The 20,758-nt window shown below is 36.6% G+C and overlaps 2 protein-coding genes across 5 annotated transcripts in view; both read left to right on the forward strand.

Annotated features, from left to right (window-relative positions):
• Positions 1 to 311: 311 nt before the first annotated feature.
• On the forward strand, positions 312 to 2,242 carry Gje1 (gap junction protein epsilon 1). Of its 2 annotated transcripts, none has more exons than XM_087902583.1 (3): positions 312 to 350; positions 1,042 to 1,230; positions 1,693 to 2,242. In XM_087902583.1, exons 1-3 carry the CDS (start codon positions 312 to 314, stop codon positions 2,086 to 2,088), a joined length of 624 nt encoding a protein of 207 aa, XP_087758709.1. In that variant the 3' UTR covers positions 2,089 to 2,242. The 2 variants fall into 2 exon arrangements, with proteins under 2 accessions (XP_087758709.1, XP_048281134.2); XM_048425177.3 differs by having other exon boundaries at positions 1,042 to 1,224.
• An 8,151-nt stretch (positions 2,243 to 10,393) lies between these two features.
• Positions 10,394 to 20,758, forward strand: part of Vta1 (vesicle trafficking 1) — a 56,885-nt gene continuing 46,520 nt past the window's right edge. For 2 of the 3 annotated variants that reach the window (XM_048425174.3, XM_048425176.3), the window contains exon 1: positions 10,397 to 10,556. In XM_048425174.3, the coding sequence (XP_048281131.1) occupies positions 10,524 to 10,556 (33 nt within the window). In that variant the 5' untranslated portion in view covers positions 10,397 to 10,523. Of the gene's footprint in view, positions 10,557 to 20,758 lie in introns of all 3 variants that reach the window. The other variant, XM_048425173.3, reaches the window with a different exon arrangement.

Here is a 20,758-nt window from a genome sequence, read left to right on the forward strand (position 1 = left end):
TTTGCTGACTGACTGGCTAGCTTTGCTGATCTTGCAAGCCAAGGGATTATTAGAGTGACCACATGCCCTGTGCTTTTGTTTCTTTGTTTTTTTGTTTTATTTTGAGGTGGAGATAGGAAAGTTGACTAGGGCCCCAGAGATCTGAGGAAAAAAGAAAGAAACAGGAGGAGGGAAGAGAAATTTGCAGAGATAGGTGCTTTCTGTTGTACAAGTCAAGAGAGAATGTAAGAGTTGGATTCTTGTAGAAGCAAACTAACAACATAGTTTAACAATAGCCCACAGGGATGCCAAGATAATATCTTCTGAAAAAAATGTCTCTAAACTACATCAAGAACTTCTACGAAGGATGTGTAAGTAACAAACAAGAAGTTCAATTGTACGAATTTTTGTCTGTGTATTTTTAACCTCGTTGGCATGTGTGTTGATGGACATATTAACTGTACATTTACAAAGAAAATAACTTACATAACAACCATGTGCTGTAAAATAGTCTGAATTTAAAATTATAGACAGATTAATCCTGGAGATACTTTTATCCATTGATGCTTTAAAGTAGCTCACACTCTTAATTCAATATTAAGTATGGAAAGAAAAAAAAACCTAAGTAAATGCTGTTCTGTCATTTTGATAATGTTCTGTCATTTTGATAGTATTTATTCTAAGATTAATGTTGTATTATGATCTAATCTTCCAATGGGGCAATCAGACATTGTAAGATTTATGGTTTTAGTTCCAAGAGATTACATGAGAAAGAAATATTCATTGAATTCAAAACTATTTAAAACGTTTCAAAACTTCCCTCTTTGGTTGCCAATAGAGCCCGATTTGACGACTGCAGTCTATAATTGAAGAGTAAAGCAGCACAGAACTCTTGCAGGGTTTACAGTCAATTTGATAATCTCAAGCATCTGTCTTGCTTCAAAGCTTCTCAGACTTTAATATTTCAAAGTACTTTTTGATGTGATCATAAAAATATCCTTCAAAATCTCCTTTCCGAATGTTCCTTTTCCAACCCAGTTTGTCCTCCTCCAAAACCAACAGGTTAAACCTCCAACTGTGGTCGGCCAGTTCCACACCCTCTTCTTCGGCTCTGTGAGGATGTTCTTCCTTGGAGTGCTGGGCTTTGCGGTTTATGGGAACGAGGCTTTGCATTTCAGCTGTGAGCCAGACAAAAGAGAGATAAATCTGTTCTGTTACAATCAGTTCAGGCCAATAACTCCCCAAGTAAGTGTTCCAGTGTGGACGCAAACATTGACTCCCCAGCACACAGATTGTTTTTCTCCTGTAGTTTTGAGAATTACTCTTTCACTGTCTGAATCTTTGAGAAAATGTAACTTGCGGTCCTTAAAAAGTCCATTCAAATTCAGTATTCTGCTATTTATCGATATGTTTAGCATAAAGACATTAAGCAGCTATTACAATCAGGTAATTTGTCATTATCACTAGTGGGTAGGCAGGGATAGTAAAATATGATCATGTTTTCCAGTTGCCATATATTTAAAGTTGTAAAATCTTAGAAAATAAATGATATATGTAAACACTACTGCATTTGTTTATCATAATTTCATTTTTATAAGGCATCTGTGGAACTTCTTAGAATTTTTAGGTTAGCCCTTTCTGGATGTGAATTTTCCATGTGTTTTTGGTGGCATGTTTATTTGAGTTGACTAAAATAGTTCTGATACATTTTAGGTGTTCTGGGCATTACAGCTAGTGATTGTCCTGCTTCCTGGGGCGATTTTCCATCTTTATGCCGCATGTAAAAGCATCAACCAAGAATGCATCCTTCAAAAGCCCGCGTACACTGTGATTTACATCCTCTCCGTCTTGTTGAGGATCAGCCTGGAGGTGGTAGCATTTTGGCTTCAGATTCATCTCTTTGGCTTCCAGGTGAAGCCTCTATACTTGTGTGATGCTGAATCCCTCGGTAAAAAGATAAATGTTGTAAAATGCATGGTTCCAGAACATTTTGAAAAGACTATCTTTCTCATTGCAATGTACACCTTTACTGTAATCACCATTGTATTGTGTGTTGCTGAGATTTTTGAGATCATATTCAGAAGATCATGTTTCCTATTTAAACAATGACATGGTTGATTGTCTAAAGTCATGCAATAATTCCGATCAATCTTTATGTTTAGTTTTCTCATCAAGTACCTCAATTCCATATGTTCTATAAATTTTGGTGTATCTGTAATTTATGTATAATAGAAATAGATAACAAGTTCTAAACTAGGTGGTTTTGAGCAAATATTTCCGTTTTTATTTTATCACTTATTCTATGATAATGTACACATAAAACTAATTATAATTCATTTTAAAATAGTGATTTTATAGGCTTCTCTCATATACAACATTTTAGGTGATCGCATTATTTTATGCAAAGAAACTTCTTACCTCGGCTAGAGACTGGGAAACTGATATTCAGAGTTGTTATGTTCAGAAGGTCACTCAACCAAACTAGAATCTGGGTCTTCTCTATCCATTAAACCATAGAGTTTAAACTTTGAGGACATAATTATCTTTGCATTTGTGCAAAATATAATTTTAAAAACAAAATATAAATTAATTAAAAGTCATTAATAGTTTTATTACTAACTCGGAGATAATGAACAATTGAATCTTTAATAGTAAACCTATTTGTTTTCCCAATATTTTGTTTTCCAAAAATTTTAATATTAAATGATCATGGAGATAGTTAAGGAATAAATTAGAGCTGCTGTAATAACATTGTGCATGGCTTCCTTGTTTCCTGTTGTGCCTATACAAATCCTGTTTTTGTATAACTTCCATATTTAAAGTCATTTGAATGGAAAATTTTGTTTACATTAAGCTATAATTCCTCAATGATTTTGAAATTATCACATAGGTAATTTTACAGAAAATCAGTGCATTCTATTTGTCTTTATTTTCAACAACTGTCCTCACTAATGTCATTTAAAAATATTTATGTCCTACTGTTTTATGCTGGTATTTTAGTAGGGAACCATACATAGTCTATCAAATATTGAAATTGTGGAATTTTATTAAGCATCTTTTAGCCTGTTTGATGTTACAAATTCCATATTAGGAATTTAAATCATTGATCTTGTGCCACATAAAAGCATAGAAGAAAATTCAACTTAGTTTCACTCAACAAATAGCTTCTGAGGACCTATTATTTCATATGTACTACATTGCTAGGTCAAATTTAAAAACAAAACAACTTGGTACCCAAAGTTGTTGGGTGGTGCAGTGATAAGTCAAGAGAATGGTGACCTGAAATAATGCAAATAAACTGTAAATAAAATAAAGAATAAGATGATGAGCAAATGTCTAAGTATTTGAGAAATCACTGACAAATTTACATTAATCCATGGACTAAGGAAGAACTGGCATCAGAAGTTACAAGGTACTATAAGCCAAATGATAATGAAAACAGTTTATTGAAATTTGTTACAAGAATTAAAACAAAGTTGGCAGCCTATAGCAGTCCTATATTTTGTCATTAAAATTATAAATTTATTTATCTCTGTGCTTTAAGAAATTAGCAAAGCAACTAGCTAAAATCATTAAATAGGCTAGGAATACAAATCACATGAAATATAGAAATATGAAATGAAATTTAAACAAAAATGGATTAAACACATGGTGATTATTTCAAAGTTTAGTAAAACCAGTAACATTTTAGTTTTACAGTATTAGATAATAAAGAACAAAAGAAGAAATCAATCTTATGAGAAATGAAAGGTGATAGGACCTTAACATGGTCAGAAGGATACTTGAACAATGTAACACTAAGCTTGATGGATGAAGAAATTCTTTGAAATGCTTATTGCTAAGACAAAAGAAACTGATAAAATACACAGACCATAAATATTCTTAAATTTATTAAATAAATTAAGATGTAAGCCCTTTTCTTGAAGAAGACTCCAGATCCAGCTGGCCTCTCTTGTCAAATTCACCAAATGTTTAAGGAAGAGATACAATTACAAAATTTCTTTAGAAAGAAAGACCAAAGAACCTCCCAGTTTCCTGGGCAAGATTGTGTCAGAACAAGGAGAAAATATTCCCATTTTGTATAAAGAGAATAACATAGCATAATTTTGTTATTGAAATTTCCTAGAAAAATATCTTAGCACACATAATCCAACTATGGATGCAGATAGAACATGTGCAGGTTGAGTTTATCCTGGGAGTGACAGATTTTTCAAACACTTAAAAGACAATTAATGTAATTGAACTGTATTAAAAGAAGAAATCACATAGTCATCTTAACAGGTGCAAATAAAAGCATTTGATTAAATTTAACAGTCATTTCTGACGAAATAAAAAAATCAAACATTTTACTTAATAAGAACATAATCTAAATTTTATTTTAAAAATATATAAAGGAATATTAGAAAATACCCCATAATATTGAAAAGAATGAACAATTCCCCCACGATTTGAACAAAGAGAAGCATTTCCACTTTTCTTGTTTTTGCTGAATCTGAACTGTAGTTCACTAAGAGAAAAACAGATAGATAGATAGATAGATATAAATATAGATATATTCCAGATGATCTCGTGAGTAAACTCAATAAAACCAAATAAAAGATACAAGGATTGGAAAAAAAGAAATATCATCTATATAAACAGTACACAGAAAATTCTAAAACATAAAAACCCTAAAATGATAATGAAATGCAAAAAACCCCATGCTTTAAAACAGTAAAATATCTAAATTTGCAAAAGTATTTCCATTTATAATATACTAAAAATATCAGAAAACAAATTGGAAAATTTCACACAGAATTTGCTAGATAGGTACAATAAAAATAATGCAGTAATCCTGAAAGAAATTAAATTAGATAAATAAAACATAACTGTGTTGATAGCCTTAATCACTTAGAACTTCTGGTGACTCACATAGAACTATAAATTCAATATTTTTGTGAATACTTGAAAGTAGAATCTAAATTTTATATGAAAATACAAACAAAAAAAATGATAGAATAAATTACATAAAAGGAAAAAATCCTTTATTTAAGTACAGCAAGCCATGATGTGGAATTCCCCTCTGTATGCTGTAAATACCATTGGTTAGTAAAGAAACTGTCTTAGGCCTGCGCAGGGCAGAATATAGGTAGGCAGGAAAAATAACTGAATGCTGCGGGGAAAGAAGGCAGAGTCAAGGGGAAGCCATGGAGCTTCAGCCAGAGACAAACATGCCAAAACTTTGCCAGTAAGCCACAGCTACATGGTGATACACAGATTAATGGAGATGGGTTAATTTAAGATATAGGAGTTAGCCAGAAATAAGCTTAAGCTATTGAGTAAACAGTACTGAAAATAATATAGTTTCTGTGTGGTCATTTCATATCTGAGCAGCCAGGAACAAACAAGTGGCCCACTAACAACAAATTGGTGTACCAATGTGGTCGACTAAATCCACATAAAACCTGAGAAAGTTATAAAAGCTCTAAGAGGAATTCTAGACACACAAAAAACCAAAGTTAAGCACTTTTCTCAGGTGGGCTCTGTTTGCTAGAAGCAAGCAGAGGCACAATTATTTTAAGAGAAGATTTCAGCCATAGCATCAAAAACCACGTGGTTTCAAAACAGTGGCTTCCTAGTTAATCAGCAAGAATGGCTCTGAGTCTTTCAGGATACCAAGCATTTAAATGGGGTTTGTGGGTAGTGTGCTGCAAGTTACTTGGTGGCAGCATGGGCACACTGATTATCAGAGTTGAGGTGGTAAGGATGGCTCACACCTGGCAGTCTCAGAGGCAGTGAACAGACTTCCACCATCTTGGACTGGGAGGAGCAAGCAGGCAGGTCCATATTAGCCCTAGTAACACCGCAGCTTAGGATTTTAAGAAGCACCTAGGCATTTAAGAAGCTTTCCTGGTCAGAAAAGGATTAAAAATACTCAATAATGACAGATTAAGACATAAAAGATCTCTAAATGAGACACACTGTGTTTATAAAATGTATGTAGGCTTGGGAGAGAGAAGAAAAAGAGTAAAGAGAGAGTAAATACAATAAAAAAAAAGAGTACAGACAGTCATAGATTAAAGGAATAAAGATAATAAAATAAATATTAAACTTGTAAAAAAGTAATAGAGTAATAAAAAGCCACATAAATATAGAATATAGAGAGAAAATCTGATTTATGTATATTATTGTGTTTTCTTTAAATTTTTTGACTGGTAAAGAGCTACATAATGGGAGACATTTCATTGTGTGAACTGCTAAGTTAAGCCAACATAAAGGTATCTTGAATTCAAAATTTGAGTCTAAGGATATGTTGCTTTGGAAAAGAGGTTCTGCTTTTGTTTCCACAGAAGTTGAGAACATATGGATCCCTTCCAGACTAATGTGGTTTGATGCACCAAGAACCCCGAAAGGTCACCATGAACACCCCCCAAAATACTTCGCCCAACAAAAAGCAGGAAGCAGTTTGGAGATAACTACACCCATATTCCCAAATATTACTTATATATGTTTGTTTACAGTTAAATGAGGATATGTTATAGATATGAATAATTTGCATTGGATTTTGGTTTAATGATATAAATTTAAGGTCAATCTGGTTATATGTATTATATTTCTGCTCTTGGTTAAGGTGTTGTGTTTGTACAGCTCTTTTAAAAATGTAATATATAATTAAAAAATATAAGTTAATAATCATCCATAATAGTCAAGCTTGTAGTCATGTTAGTTAGGTTTTCTAGATGTACAGAGATATTCTTCAGAGCCTTCAAATACTACAAAATATGGCATTTGAAATGTTTTAAGAACTTAGTACTTTTCATGACAATGATACAAATCTGTTCCTGGCAGCACCAATTACTTCAAGAGGAAGATGGGCAACCAAGAGCTTGTTAGCCATTTGGGCAAGAAACTGCTCTTGCCTGAACTTAATGCTGTGCTATATGAACTGGATATGCAGGACCCACAGAGCAATGACTGCTGAAGTTGCCTAAAGGTGAGATGATCCTTCTGGCTTCCTGCTTCATGAAAGACTCTGCTAGACATTCTATGAGACACAGAAAAATGTGACTGACAAACTGTCAAAATAGGTGGAATTGTCTTTGAAATTTCCTGCTTCGTGGGAAAGTCTGCTGGATACTATGGGCCTATAGGATGAAGATGGATGCCCCATAGTACAGAAGAACTTTAGGTGACTGTCCAGGTAGCAAGATATCTCTGTCATTTCAAGAGTTTTGGAAGTTGATTTCAATGCACTTACTGTTAACTTAGGTAATATTATGTCCTTATAGAGTCTTTGATGGAGTTGAAGAATAGATAAAGTTATAGTTTTCCTTATTTATGATAAAAGATAAAGTAGATATAAATATTGTAACTTTAATTCTTGCTTAATACCTGTTTTGTTATATGTAATTTTTCTAGGTTAAAGTTAAAACCTTCCTTTTTATTTAAACAGAAAAGGGGAAATTATGTGGGAAACCCTTATGTATATGTGTTGCTTTTATTGATTAATGAAAGAAATTACCTTGGCCTGTTGATAGGGTAGAGCGGAACTAGGCAAGAAAAACTGTACTGAATTCTGAGAGAAAGAAAGCAGAGTCAAAGAGATGCCATATAGCCACTGCCAGAGACAGATGAATCTTGCCAGTAAGCCATGAGTCTTGTGGAAAATACAAAATAATAGACATCAGTTAATCACTATAGTTTCTGTGCATTTATTCCAGGGCTGAGCAGCCAGGAACAAACAAGTTGTCTCCTACAATAAAGCCAAAAAACAAACAAGCATAAAACTCTATTCATAATAGGGGAGGAAGAAAATAGAAAATGACCTAACTAACCAGACAAACAGAAAGCAAAAACATAAGTTAGCAAATCCTCCACAACAAACTGAAACACAAATGACCTTAACTCATCTAAAAGATGAGACTAACTGCCTGTATTAAAAAATAAAATCTAAGCTTTGCAAAGATCACTCAGTAGTTACGAGTAGGTATGTTCTTCCAGAAAGTTTGACTTTAGTCCCAAGCACAGGTTACAGGCAGTATACAACTACCTGACCTCTAATTATGGGGTCCAAAGCACTCTTCTCACCTCTGTAGGGGAACACACACACACCACACACACACGCATGCACTCACAGTCACAAAACAAACACACATACATAGACATTTTTCTAAATCTTTAACGAAATCTAACAGCTATTTATACTAAGAAATACATCTCTGATAAAGTCACCTAGAAACTGAGACTGAGCCTCAAAGAACTACAACATAACTATTAAGTAAATAGAAACAAACCAGGCTGGTGTAGTATTCTGATATCGAATTGACTTCAAATCTAAATTAATAAAGACCACTATATACTAGCCAAGTGATAAAGTGAATATCATATAATAAATGTAAATATAGCAAGTATCATTTCAATGGATACTTGGGTCCATGATTTCATAAATTAAACAGTAATGTACATTACAGGTCAGGCATGTGCCAAGATAATCAACACCCCAGATATCAATACGCTGTTTTTATCCTCAGAAAAGCCTTTCAAAATAGACATCAACAAAGAAAGTTTACAGTCAAACTACATCGCAGACCAGTTGGATGTAATAGTTATCTACAGAATTTTTGTCTAATACATACAAAAATATACTCTTCTACTCATCCTATAGAAATTTTTCTATCATAGAACATATTATAGGTCATAAAGCAAGTCGAGAGAGAATTGAAATAATTCAGTGTATCTTGTGAGACAATAAAGGAATCAAACTAGAAACCCCAGCAAGAGAAATCACAGAGACAACACACATGTTTAAAGACTGAACAATACGCTTGAGAAGGAGCAGCAGATCATTACCCAAATCAAGGAAGAAAATTTAAAACCTACTAGAACAAAATGAAAATGACAGCACAACTTATCAGAACTCTGGAATACAGCGAAGACAGCTGTTAGCGGGAAATGACATCTATAACTGCCTGCACTAAAAAAAAAAAAAATCAAGAAGATTGCTTTTTTTTAAAAAAAAAAAGAAAGAGGCCACTAAAGGCAAAAAATGAAATGCAATTCCTTAAGGATGCTATGGATGCTATTATGGAATGGGGAGGAGGTACTGGTAGAAAGAAAAGGTAAGGCATTATTTAAAATGACCTGAGTCAGAAGTGTTGAATAAATCTCCAGGACTCTATCTTTACAAGAATTAAAATCGGGTAATACTTCCCAAATGTTCCTCATCTTCTGAGAATAATAAACTTAAACAGTGTTATTTTATGAAAATATACAGTACCCAGATCAGAGCAAGTATTCAATTTTCATTAATTTCCATGTATTTAGCTTTCAAGTTTGAAAAGGGCTGGCTATTTAGTCTAATATGTGAACATGCAAATTTTTAATTTAAACAAGTACTTCTTATGCAAGAATTTAGAGCCTCTAAACCAAAAGCAGTGGCTACTTCCAGATCCACCTTCGTTGACTTACATGTTTGCAGTATCTCCACCGTTTGTAGAAAGGCTGCACTGTGTACTTTTTGGTGAATGTTTAAACAATTTTATTTTGTGATCATTTGTTCTATTAATATTAAGGAACCCAGGGGCTGGAGAGATGGCTCAGAGGTTAAGAGCATTGCCTGCTCTTCCAAAGGTCCTGAGTTCAATTCCCAGCAACCACATGGTGGCTCACAACCATCTGTAATGGGGTCTGGTGCCCTCTTCTGGCCTGCAGGCATACACACAGACAGAATATTGTATACATAATAAATAAATAAATAAATAAATAAATAAATAAATAAATAAATAAATAAATAAATAAAATATTAGTGAACCCAGCCACTACTAAAAGCTCTGTGAGCTATCAATATTGCATATGGCTGTAATCACTACTAACTGGGAAGCTCTGGATATAAAGTTCAAAGACTGATTTGACAACTTAGTGAGACCATACACACACACACACAAGAGATGGAGAGAGACTTAAAATCTAAGGACACACAGGAGGAGAGGGAGAAAGAGAGAGAAAGAGGAAAGGAGGGAGGGAGGAAAGGAGGGAGGGAGGGAGGGAGGGAGGGAGGGATGGAGGGAGGCGAAGGTTAATATATACAAAATTAAGATTGGGGTACTGGAAGTTATAGGACGCCTTTTTTTTCTCCCAGTAAATAAACTTTACTTTCTTATTTTCCCCTTTCTTCTCCTTCCTTTTGTTCCACATCAAAAAATAAAAATAAAAAATAATTTTAAAAAAAATCGAAGTTAAATTTGAAAAACCGCTTCTTTCTCTTACCAGCAGAGAGCGCTGCTGCTGTGTGCAACACCAAAGACTCACAAACCCGCGTTATAGCTGCCTTGAGCGCGGCAGCGAAGTTTGTCTCTTCCGGGCATCCGTCCCGCCCAGCCGACAAGCCGCTGAGCAACGGCAGAGTGGGTGGGATTTCCTCCGCTCGGAGGCGGAAGCGGAAGTGTTTGTGGCCGGCTAGTAGGAAGTGGCGCTTCCGGGAGTGGAGATGTCCGCGCTTCTCCCGCTGCCGCCGTTGCCCGCGCAGTTTAAGAGCATACAGCATCATTTGAGAACGGCTCAGGAGCATGACAAGCGGGACCCCGTGGTGGCCTACTACTGTGAGTCCCTCCGTGTCGCCGCGCTCCGTTCTCGAGGCCCGCCCGCCCCGCACCCTGCTTTAGACCTGAGCCTTGACCTCTGTCCCGCCCCGGGAAGCCCCACGCTCCTTAACGTGGGTTTAAGTGCCTCGGGACTGACTACACGGGCTCTTCAGTAGTCTGCACACTCTCCCAGTTTTCTGTGTGTTCACGAATGCTGCCAGGGTAGCCGAGCCCTTGTGACGGGGTGAGACGCAGATAGGTGGCCCAGAGACGGGCGGGAAGGTAAACTCATAGGAAACCTAGCAAAAAGTGCCGGTTCATTCTGACAGCTTTGGGGTTCAGCGGAGTGTGTCTGCTACTGGAGACTTGAATTGACTTGTTCTTGACTTCTGTTTTCCATACGCAGCTTTCCCACCATTAAGACTTTTCAGTCGTTCTTTTGTGGTCCTGAAAGTTGAGCAGTTTAATAACAAAGTTTTCCCAGTTTGAGGTGTATATACTCTACCGCTGAAGGGAAAACGGGTCTAACTTTGTTCAGGCTTTTGGTGTTGGTGATATGGGTAGTGCTAGTAGTTTCATGTAAACTATATTTTGAATTTTAGATTCATATCTTTGTTGCAAGAAATGACTGTTCTACTCTGAGCCTCTAAAGAACTTTCAGAATAGAGAAACTCAATTTATGAGTCCTCTGTTGTGGACATTGTTAGGAAAAATCTGGACCCAGTCATCCCATCCCATCTCTATATGTGCCCCATTTCTCAGATGTGCATGGATATTGTGTGTCGTCTTCCAAGCGATAGGTGACCGTACTTCATCTGGAGTATTATTTTCACCATGCTTGCTCTTTTAACTTCCTCAACCAAGTATTAATCATCGCTCATGCAGCATGTAATTATTGAGTCTTTTTACCTGGTGCCAGGTGTTCCTAGGTACTGCAAAAAACACCGTTCATAGAACTAATGAGAGTAGATTGCTTAGAGAATACTCCTGCATCATATAAAGAGCCAGGAAAGGGAATAGAAGTGCCAGAAGAGTGGAGAGGGGATTTTATTTTTCTTTGTTCAGAGGGTCCTTCACTGAGCTGACCATTGAAGCCAGTACTTCATGGACATTTGGGGAAGAATATAGCTTTAGACAGAATAAAAGTCTGAAGACTCAGAGACAAGTTTAAAAGAGGGGCTAGAGCCAGAGAGAAGCTGGTTCATGAACAAAGAAGCAATGTCTCTGAACTGGGAAACAGGGCCCTTTGTTCCCCTCTAAGCGAATCCCTGCTCCTATCACTATGCACCTTTGTGACTACCTAGGATTGATTCCTTCCTGTATCATCATGCTCATTCTTGCCCTTTGTTCTAAGCTTGTTCCTGATACCCTTTGTTTTAACATAAAAAATTAAAAAATGATTTCCCAAGATAGCACCCTAAAATTGAGCCTTATCACTGCACCTTTTAGGTAAACTTGAAGTGAGAGTCCACTTTTGTCCTCACCCCTTCCTGGTAGGGACCGTTTATCCTGCTGCCGTCTGGTTTTCATGTCTGTTTCCGTGGAATCCCTCTCCCTAGAGTCTTGAGTGGGCATTTTTATGACAAAGTCCATTTGGCTGTAATACAGTTTTTGTTGTAAGACTCGTGTATAAGATAATGCATGATGTCCATACAGCGTTTAAGAAATGATGGGAACATATTAATGTACTCACATTTGGTGTTGCTAGAGCTTTTCATTTTTGCTAATTTCATGCTGTGGATGCCATCTCTTTGAAGTGACATTTGCAATTCTCTGAGTTTTAATAAGGGTCAACATCTATTCATATGCTAATTACGCATGTGCTTTCCTTTTGAACTGCCTTTTTGTTGTTTGCCCATGCTTCTATTAAACTGTCCTTTCTTAATAATATATACTAATCCTTTGTTGCATGTATTGCAGGTATATTCTCCAGTACATGGCCTGGTTTTTCTTCAGGAAGTTCTTTTTCCAAAATGCTTAATATAAATTGTCTGTCAGTTTCTAAGGTACATTCTAGTTTTCTAGGCCTTGATTTCTGCTGTGTGCTCACTTGGGATTTGTTTTCTTAAGACTATAAATGGATTTTTATCAATTATAGGATATTGCATTGTTGCTGCTTCTTTGTTAAGCTGCTGTGAAGTATTTATTACATAAATGTTTTCCTTTTCCCTTTAATTCTCTTCTTTCATTTATCATCTGTGTTATGTTGTGTAACTCCTTAAGACCTGTCTTAATCTCCACATATTCTGTTGCTTAACACATCTGTTGAGTTAAGTTCAACTTTTATTTTTTTATTTCAGAATTTTGTTTGTTTTCAAATCTGCCTGGCCATTTTTGATAGTTTTCTTATTACTGAGTTTATCTTTGAACCTTTTAAATTAGATTTGTTGCCCCCACATACTCTGTATGCTTTCAAATACGAAAAGCTTTTTATATCAACATGATGGCATTTAAAGACAGGTGATCCCAGCAGCTAACTGCCAGGCAGCCTGGCCAGTGGGATGAACTGCAGGTTCAATGAGAGATCTTGCCTCAGAAAATAAGGTGGGAAAGCAACAGAGGAAAACAGCCAACCTTAATCCCTGCCTCCATACATGCCTGCATAGAGAAGCAGAAAATTCTCTGCTGTTGTTGTTGTGTATAAAGTATTTATTAAACGAAACTCTATGTCTATACTTGGATCCAGTTCAAGGTACAGATACCATTGTAGTTAGGAGTTTCTATGACTATGAAATCCAAACTATGTGTGTTAGATTTATTCCTGAGTAGTTATGGGACTTCCCAAGTGAATCCTGGACCTAATAGAGATTGTCCTAGTCCTGTATTTTCCAAGCTCCCTTAGCACTGTTACATTTGTAGCATGCCTGCTCTTTTGTTTCCTTTCGAAATCAGAAGTGAATGCTGCAACACTGTACTAGATTATCTTTTGTCCCTCTTGGGCAGTATGAAGATGTTTAGTGTCCCATGCTTAAACTGTTTAGCATAGTCACAGCAAAGCAGTAAATTCTCCACAGTGGAAAACCTGTTCTTCAAGAACCAGTCCCATAAGTTCATATTGTTCTGTTGGGTTGTGTTTTTTCAGATCTACTCACCTCTCTCCTTTCCAAATGCTGAGATTACATGCATCAAAACATTTAATTTTTAAATTAAGCTTTTCTTCGTTTGAAACTGCTCTTGATCCATGCAGGTGTAAAATATAATACAGAGAAAGCCTGTTGTCCCACAAAAATGCCATGTGATGTCATGGCCAGAATATTGAGATTTGTACAATCCACCAGTGTTTTCTCTGATTTCCAAGTCTTGAGTGCATTTTTTCATGTGTTTACACACTTAGTTCTAAACAGTTTTGTCAGTGTAGATTCCTATGTTTACCATGACAGTCAAGACACAACAGTCTAAGAATCCATTCCAGAGAGCATGGTTGGCCCGTGGACTATAAGGCAATAGGATGTCCAAATAAGACATGTCTTAGGAATATGCTCGCTTTATTCAGACAAACATTCTTTATATTGTCAAGCTAATATAAAAGATAATAGAAATCTCCCCAAGTGGTGAACAGTTGTTTTAGGAGACATGCTGCTGAGGGTTCCAGTGGGAAATGCTCTCTTGTAAGAACTCTTCAGAAGCTTGCAGGCGGCACCCACATCCACCATGACGTCCTTCAGCTGCGACCGGCTGGGGTTATAACACTGATGGAGGTCCCAGACGTCCTTGAGAGCACAGACCAACTGCTAGTGCTGGCAGATGGGCCCAACAACCACAGTGCTGGAATTTCAGTGGTCACTGAGGCTAGGGCCACACATGAGTCTCAAGTCCTCTTGCCAATTGACATCAACACAGAAGCTGGAGAAGCCATGTCTCCAGAGCAGTGTGATCCAGAAGACCATTCCCAAAGTTCCAATTTTTGTATCATTTAGCTGGCTGGTAGCCGTGTGTTCTCGGGACTCACAGCTCAAGACTGATTCACTAGCAACTCAGCACCACCTTGGGGTCAGCGCGTTAAAATATCAGGGCCCCTGTCTGAAGTAGCCTGCTAAGAGACTTGTTTTTGAGGCATAACTCTTACCAGAGCTGCCTGATAGCAAGCGCAGTCGTCATATTATTTCAGATTACATAAAATGGTTTCTGCGGCACACAAAAGGCCCATTACATTCGTCATGGTGCCTTTTACAGCACCTACCTTACTTTCCACACCACCTTACCTCTCTGTCCTAGCAGCCACTAATCTGTGATTGATGTGGGAGGGCCCAGCCCTTGTAGGATGTGCCATCGCTGGGCTGCTGGTCTTATATTCCATAAGAAAGCAGGCTGAACAAGCGTGAGGAGCAAGCCTGTAAGTAGCACTCCTCATGGTCTCTGCTTCAACCTCTGCTGCCAGGTTCCTGCCCTATTTTAGTTCCTGTCCTAACTGCTTTTGATGATGACTAAGATAATCAGTAATAAGTGTTAGTTAAAATGAAAACCATCTTTTTAATGTGAAAATTAAATTTAGTGTAGGTAAGCGTACTAAAATCATCACCGACATGACTAAGAGGTTTGGCACAGTTTTAGAAGGCATTTTGGGAAAATGGAAATATATAGCATACATACATATATATAGTTTAGTGGTTCCAGTTTGGAGGAACTTGTGATTAGGAAATTATCACAAATACCGAAACAACTTTAATCAGGATTTCATGAAGTATTATGATGTAGATCCTTTTTTTTTTTCTCAAATAAAGCCAGAAAATGTGTTAGTCCTACAAACAACAGACACTATGTGAAATATTTTGGACAGTGCTATCTGGTCCTGTAGGTAATGCTAAATGCAGGAAGATCTTTCCATTCTCAAGCTTGCTAAGCATCATGACATACACCTGTAACCTAATACTCAGGTGGCAGAAGCAAGAGGATCAAGAGTTCAAAGCCAATCTGGGCTGCATGAGAACTTGTCTCAGAAAAGAAGTAGTGTTAAGGAAATACCTCATGGTAGAGCACTTGCCTAGCATGTGTGGGGCCCAGATGCTACTCATTTTGCTATAAATAGAGATGTAAAATTTCAAAGCACAAATTGTGTGTGTATGCGTGTAAATGTATCACAAATGAACAAATAAATACCATGAAAATGGTGTCTTTGCTGTTGTCGGATATTTGTACACTATGTGAAGATATATTGCTGTGGTTGGTGTAATAAAGAGTTAAGTGGGCCATAGCTAGGCAGAAGAGATTAGGCAGGAATTCCAGCCAGAGAGGTCTCTGAGAAGAAGAAAGGTGGTTTCGCTAGTGAGACATAGGGAAGCAAGCAGGACATACAGTATGGAGATAAGGTAACGGGCCTTGGAGCAAACATAGATTAAAAAATATGGGTTAATTTAAGTTATAAGAGCTAGTTGAACAAAAGCCTAAGCTGAAGGCCAAGCTTTTATATTCATAATGAGTCTCCATGTATGACTGTACTCCCCCTTTTCTTTAGTAAAACCAGAAAATATTTGAGTCTCTACTAATGAAAACATTTTGACACTGCCAGATTTGGTGCAATAGGCTGAACTGAGAAAGATCTCTATTTAAGTTCACTGTAACTAAATGTAAACTTTCCAATTTGACTTTAAAGATTCCTCCAGGGGGTGGCATTGTAAAGCCATAGAACTTTAGTGACCATGGAAACATGTTCTTGAGACTTTGTTTGTTTATGTGATTACAGAGAGATGAAATAGTTCCTCAGGAAGTTGTGAATACATGGAGCTGTTTCAGTCAGCTATGTTAATGTAATAGCACATGGAAGCAGAAATGTTTAATTAAATACCAAAAATCTTGGCTTTCTGTGCTAATGATAATAAAGTACTGGAAATTGGCATTAAAGATTGTCTATTATTAATTTATTCTTAATCTCACAGAAAAATGGATTTTTAAGTTAAATAAACTTAAACCAATGGGAAGAATTTTGTTAATTTTATAGTTTCAGAAATTAAATTATATATTGGGACCATAGTTTTGTTTGAATTTTTTATTATTGTTAGAAGCCAACTCAGTATCCTACACTGTGACATGACAGGTTAACAGCAGTGAACAGAATGATCAATTCCTGCTGTGTGCATTATAATTCCATTGCTTTTGTTTTTGCACGTGTATGGACACCCATATTTTGTTTTATAAATGTAGTCATTTGAATGCTCTCCTTTCTTTAAATAAAACTCTTTTGGGGGGGTGACTGTGAAGCTTGAATGGAGCCTGTGAACCAAATATCTCCCCTTACCTTTCTTTCATTTCCTACTTTGTCATCCCAAGTAATTTAAGCCTCTTTGGTCAGGTTTGCTTTTCATAATAGTTACATTTGACTGCTCAGAAGTGAAAGCACACATCCACTTTTAATAGCACAGGATCATATATATAAGTTTTCACAGATGTGTTTTTAAGTTCCTGCCTCCACTAGCAATCTTCATTTAGCTGTTATGATTACTTTTGTTTTTCTACCCTGGGCCTTAACAACTTTTTGTTGTTATTGTTTTGTTTTGTTTTAGGAGTGGGTGCTTTTGTTTATTAAGACTCAGTTTAAACATGAAGACTCCTATCAAAAGACAGACATGTCGTAGGCTTGGTCTTCATCTAACAGTGCTACTGACTGACGGTTAGGTGATGAAGATACAGACTTCATCAGTGGACTATCAGGATGTAGGGGATGGTTGGAGGAAGTAGGCTTCAACTTTATTACATTTGTGCAACAAAACTCCATAATCTATAGGACTATATAAAATAAAAATGTTAAATACACACACAGAGACACATACACACACACACACACACACACACACACACACACATATATACAATTTTAAGACAACAAGAGATGTACACTATCTGAAGTGTGAGGTTTAGGTAACCACTCAGGTCCTGTATCTGCATTTACATTTAGTACTGCCCAGGGTTTTCAACATAAAAATAAAAAAAAAAACCTCAGTTTATTATTGTTTCTTTTTGGAAACAATGCTGGAAATCATGGAAGGACGATTTTTTGTTGTCAGAACTGTTGTGTTGGCAACACTTCCTCCCAGACACTGCATCAACAAATACAAAATCTTCAAGTAAATACTGGTGTTGGGAAGATGGCTGAGTCATAAAGCTCTACCATACAAATGACCACCCAATTTTGATTACGAACACATGCATAAAAGCCAGACATGACAGCGTTCCTCTGTAATCCCAGCACTGAGAATGCAGCCACAGATGGATCTCTGGAGCTGGTAGGCTAGCCTGTCTAGCTAATCAGCAAGTTCCAGGTTCAGTTAGAAACCAACCCTGGCTCTAAAACATAAGTGATGGTCAGTGAGGAAGACACCCACCATTGCCCTCTGGTATTCATGTGGACATACACTCTCACGTAAATCCCCAAACACACTTTTCCTACTTCCTGTAGAAGCATAGAGTATTGTTTTGTCACCTTTGAGAAACATAAGTCAAAATAATGTGCATTTATTTTAGACAGTTTGGAATACATAACAGAAGAATAAAGAACCACATGGCTTTTCACTTAAACTCATTACAGGTAACATTTGCCTGAAGTGACTAAAATGTAAACTTATGTGCAAATTCACACCTGCTGTCATCTGTAACTTGCCTCCTGACTTTCTTAGCCTTCAGTTCTTTGAGGGAAAAATGCCTGACTATGCCAAGAATGATAATAATGATGATCCATGATTATATCAAGGATTCTTACCAGATTACGATCTTATTTTATAATCAAATAGTCATTATGTGAAGAAAATATATAATACATTTTTACTTTGGTAGTTCAGTTGAGTAAAATGGGCCTAAAGGAGAAAATGGTAGTATAAAGTGTCCAACATGAAGCCATTTTTATGAAATGCTGAAAGCTAGTATGGGTAAGTTCAAGTCATTTATGGTGGGTTGATATAATAGACTGCTATCTCACCATGGAAGTGATAGTTACATTTATTACAGAAAATACACACAGCGTCCTGTAAAAAAGAAGTATGAATAATTATATACTCTAATATATATAATTTGTGGTTGCATATACATAGCACATATAAAATGCTGTGTACATGTGTGCTGTGAGAGCTTGAGAAATAGAAGGGTAGGTGACTTGAGCCAGATTGTACCTAAGTGATCCTAACCTGTTACTTCGTTACATGACTTTGGACAAATATGCTTCATTTTGTAAAATTTAGTTTATTTTTAATGTTGTGTAAATAGTGGACTTTGTTGTGAGACTTGTACATATAATGTACATGATGACCCCATTACCTTTTTTACCCCTTCTTTCTCATCCCCTTTCTCTTTTACAGTAGTCTCCTTTCTACTTTAATGTCATCTTTCTCATTTTCCCCTGCTTTCACAGAGGAGAGAAAATACGGTATTTGCCTTTCACAGTTGACTTGCTTCACGGGCCTGATGATAGCCAATTCTGCCCATTTTTCTGATATGGGAGGTCCTTCTGTCTTGATTAATGAATAAAGAAACTGTCTTGGCCTGTTGATAGGAAAATACTTAGGTAGGTGGGCATGACCGAACTGAATGCTGGGGGAAAGAAGGACAAAACTTAGGTAGGTGGGCAAGACAGAACTGAATGCTGGGGAAACGAAGGGCAGAGTCAGAGAGAGACGCCATGGATCCACCACCTGAGACAGATGTAGGGTTAGAATCTTTGCTGGTAAACCACTGCCACGTGGGAATATATAAATTAATAGAAATGAGTTAAATTAATGTGAGAGTTAGCCAATAAGAAGCTAGAGCTAATGGGCCAGGCAGTGTTTTAATTAATATAGTTTCTGTGTGGTTATTTCGGTTCTGGGCAGTCAGGACAAACAAGTGGCCCCAGGCCCTCCTCCTACATTTTTCTTCCAATGATATGTCTTCATTCTTTGTGAATAGATAAAACTCCATTTTGTGTGTGTGTGTGTGTGTGTGTGTGTGTGTCACATTGTATCTTCTTGTTGATGATACCTGTTAGTCATACAACTTGCCTGTAGTGAATAGTGTCTCAGTACACATGGATATACAGTTATCTCTACGATAAGCTGCCCTTGTTCCTTAAGTGTATACTTGGGAATGGTGTAGGTAATTCTGTTTTTTGAGGAAGGTCCGTCCTGATTTTTGTGGATATACTAGTTTACCTTCCCACTCAATGTGTGACTGTGTCACTCACAAATACCAGCATTTGTTGGTTTTGGTTTTAGCTATTCTGATTGATATAAGATAAAAATCTCACTATAGTTGTTGACTTTTTTTCTGTATTCATTGGCTCTGGATTGTTTTGAATAATGCATATTTGTTCATTTATTTCTTGGATTACTGTTTTGTATTTTAATTATCTGTATATCCTGAATATTAGTTCCCTGGATATGTAAATGGCAAAGATTTTCTCACGCTCTTCAGATTGTCTCTTGGTAATTGTTTTCTATATAGAATCTTTGTGATTTTATGTAATTATATTTGCCAATTCTTGATATTTTCTCTAATCCATTTTGGATCCTGTTCCAATGTCTGTGCCTGTACTTCTAATGTGAAGTGTTTCCCCTGTGATTTCAAGTCTTTATTTTGGCACTTGGATCCATTTTCAGTTGATCTTTGAGGGATATAAGATCAAGAGTGACACTTGTACATCTGACCATCCATCTAGTTCTCTCAGCACCATTTGTCTAAGAGTCTGTCTTTTTTTGACATGGTTTTAGCATCTTTGAGAATCGGATGGCAGGAAGTATGCACTTTATTAGTAATCTTGGGACAAAAGTAGCATCCACTTCACAATATTTTTGTGGTCAATTAATTTGATTTGACCACTTTTAAATGATTTTGAAGGTTCATGACTCTTGAAAATTTTTAATTTAATGTTATTTTTAAGTAATTATTACTCCAATTCACTGGAGTCTTGAAGACAGAATATATTCTTAAGTCTTATATTTTTTCTCAGATGGCAGCCTTGTCCTTTTAATTGGAGTAAATTGTTTAATGTAATTATTAATGTGCTTGAATATAAGCCTACTTTTTTATTACAATTTTTATTTATTTTGCATCTGAATCAAAATTTCCCTTCCCTCTTCTCCTCTTTTTCATGCCCCCCTCTCCCACCTCTCCTCTGCCTCCCCCCCATCCGCCACTCCTCTGTTTCTGTACAAAAAGGGACAGGCCTCCCATGGGTCTCAACAAAGCATGACTTGTCAAGTGGAGGTAAGACTAAGCACCTCCCTTTGTATTCAGCCAGAGCGAGGCAACCTAGTAAGGAG

This window comes from Myodes glareolus, chromosome 1 (genome assembly GCF_982192425.1).
Source record: "Myodes glareolus chromosome 1, mMyoGla1.1, whole genome shotgun sequence".
Lineage (NCBI taxonomy): Eukaryota > Metazoa > Chordata > Mammalia > Rodentia > Cricetidae > Myodes > Myodes glareolus.

Bases quoted from the DNA above. Each gene is read 5' to 3' on its own strand.
- Gje1 (XM_087902583.1), top strand. From the start codon at position 312: ATGTCTCTAAACTACATCAAGAACTTCTACGAAGGATGT. The intron at 351-1,041 runs GTAAGTAACAAA...CAAAACCAACAG, and splicing joins AGAACTTCTACGAAGGATGT to GTTAAACCTCCAACTGTGGT. The intron at 1,231-1,692 runs GTTCCAGTGTGG...GATACATTTTAG, and splicing joins CAATAACTCCCCAAGTAAGT to GTGTTCTGGGCATTACAGCT.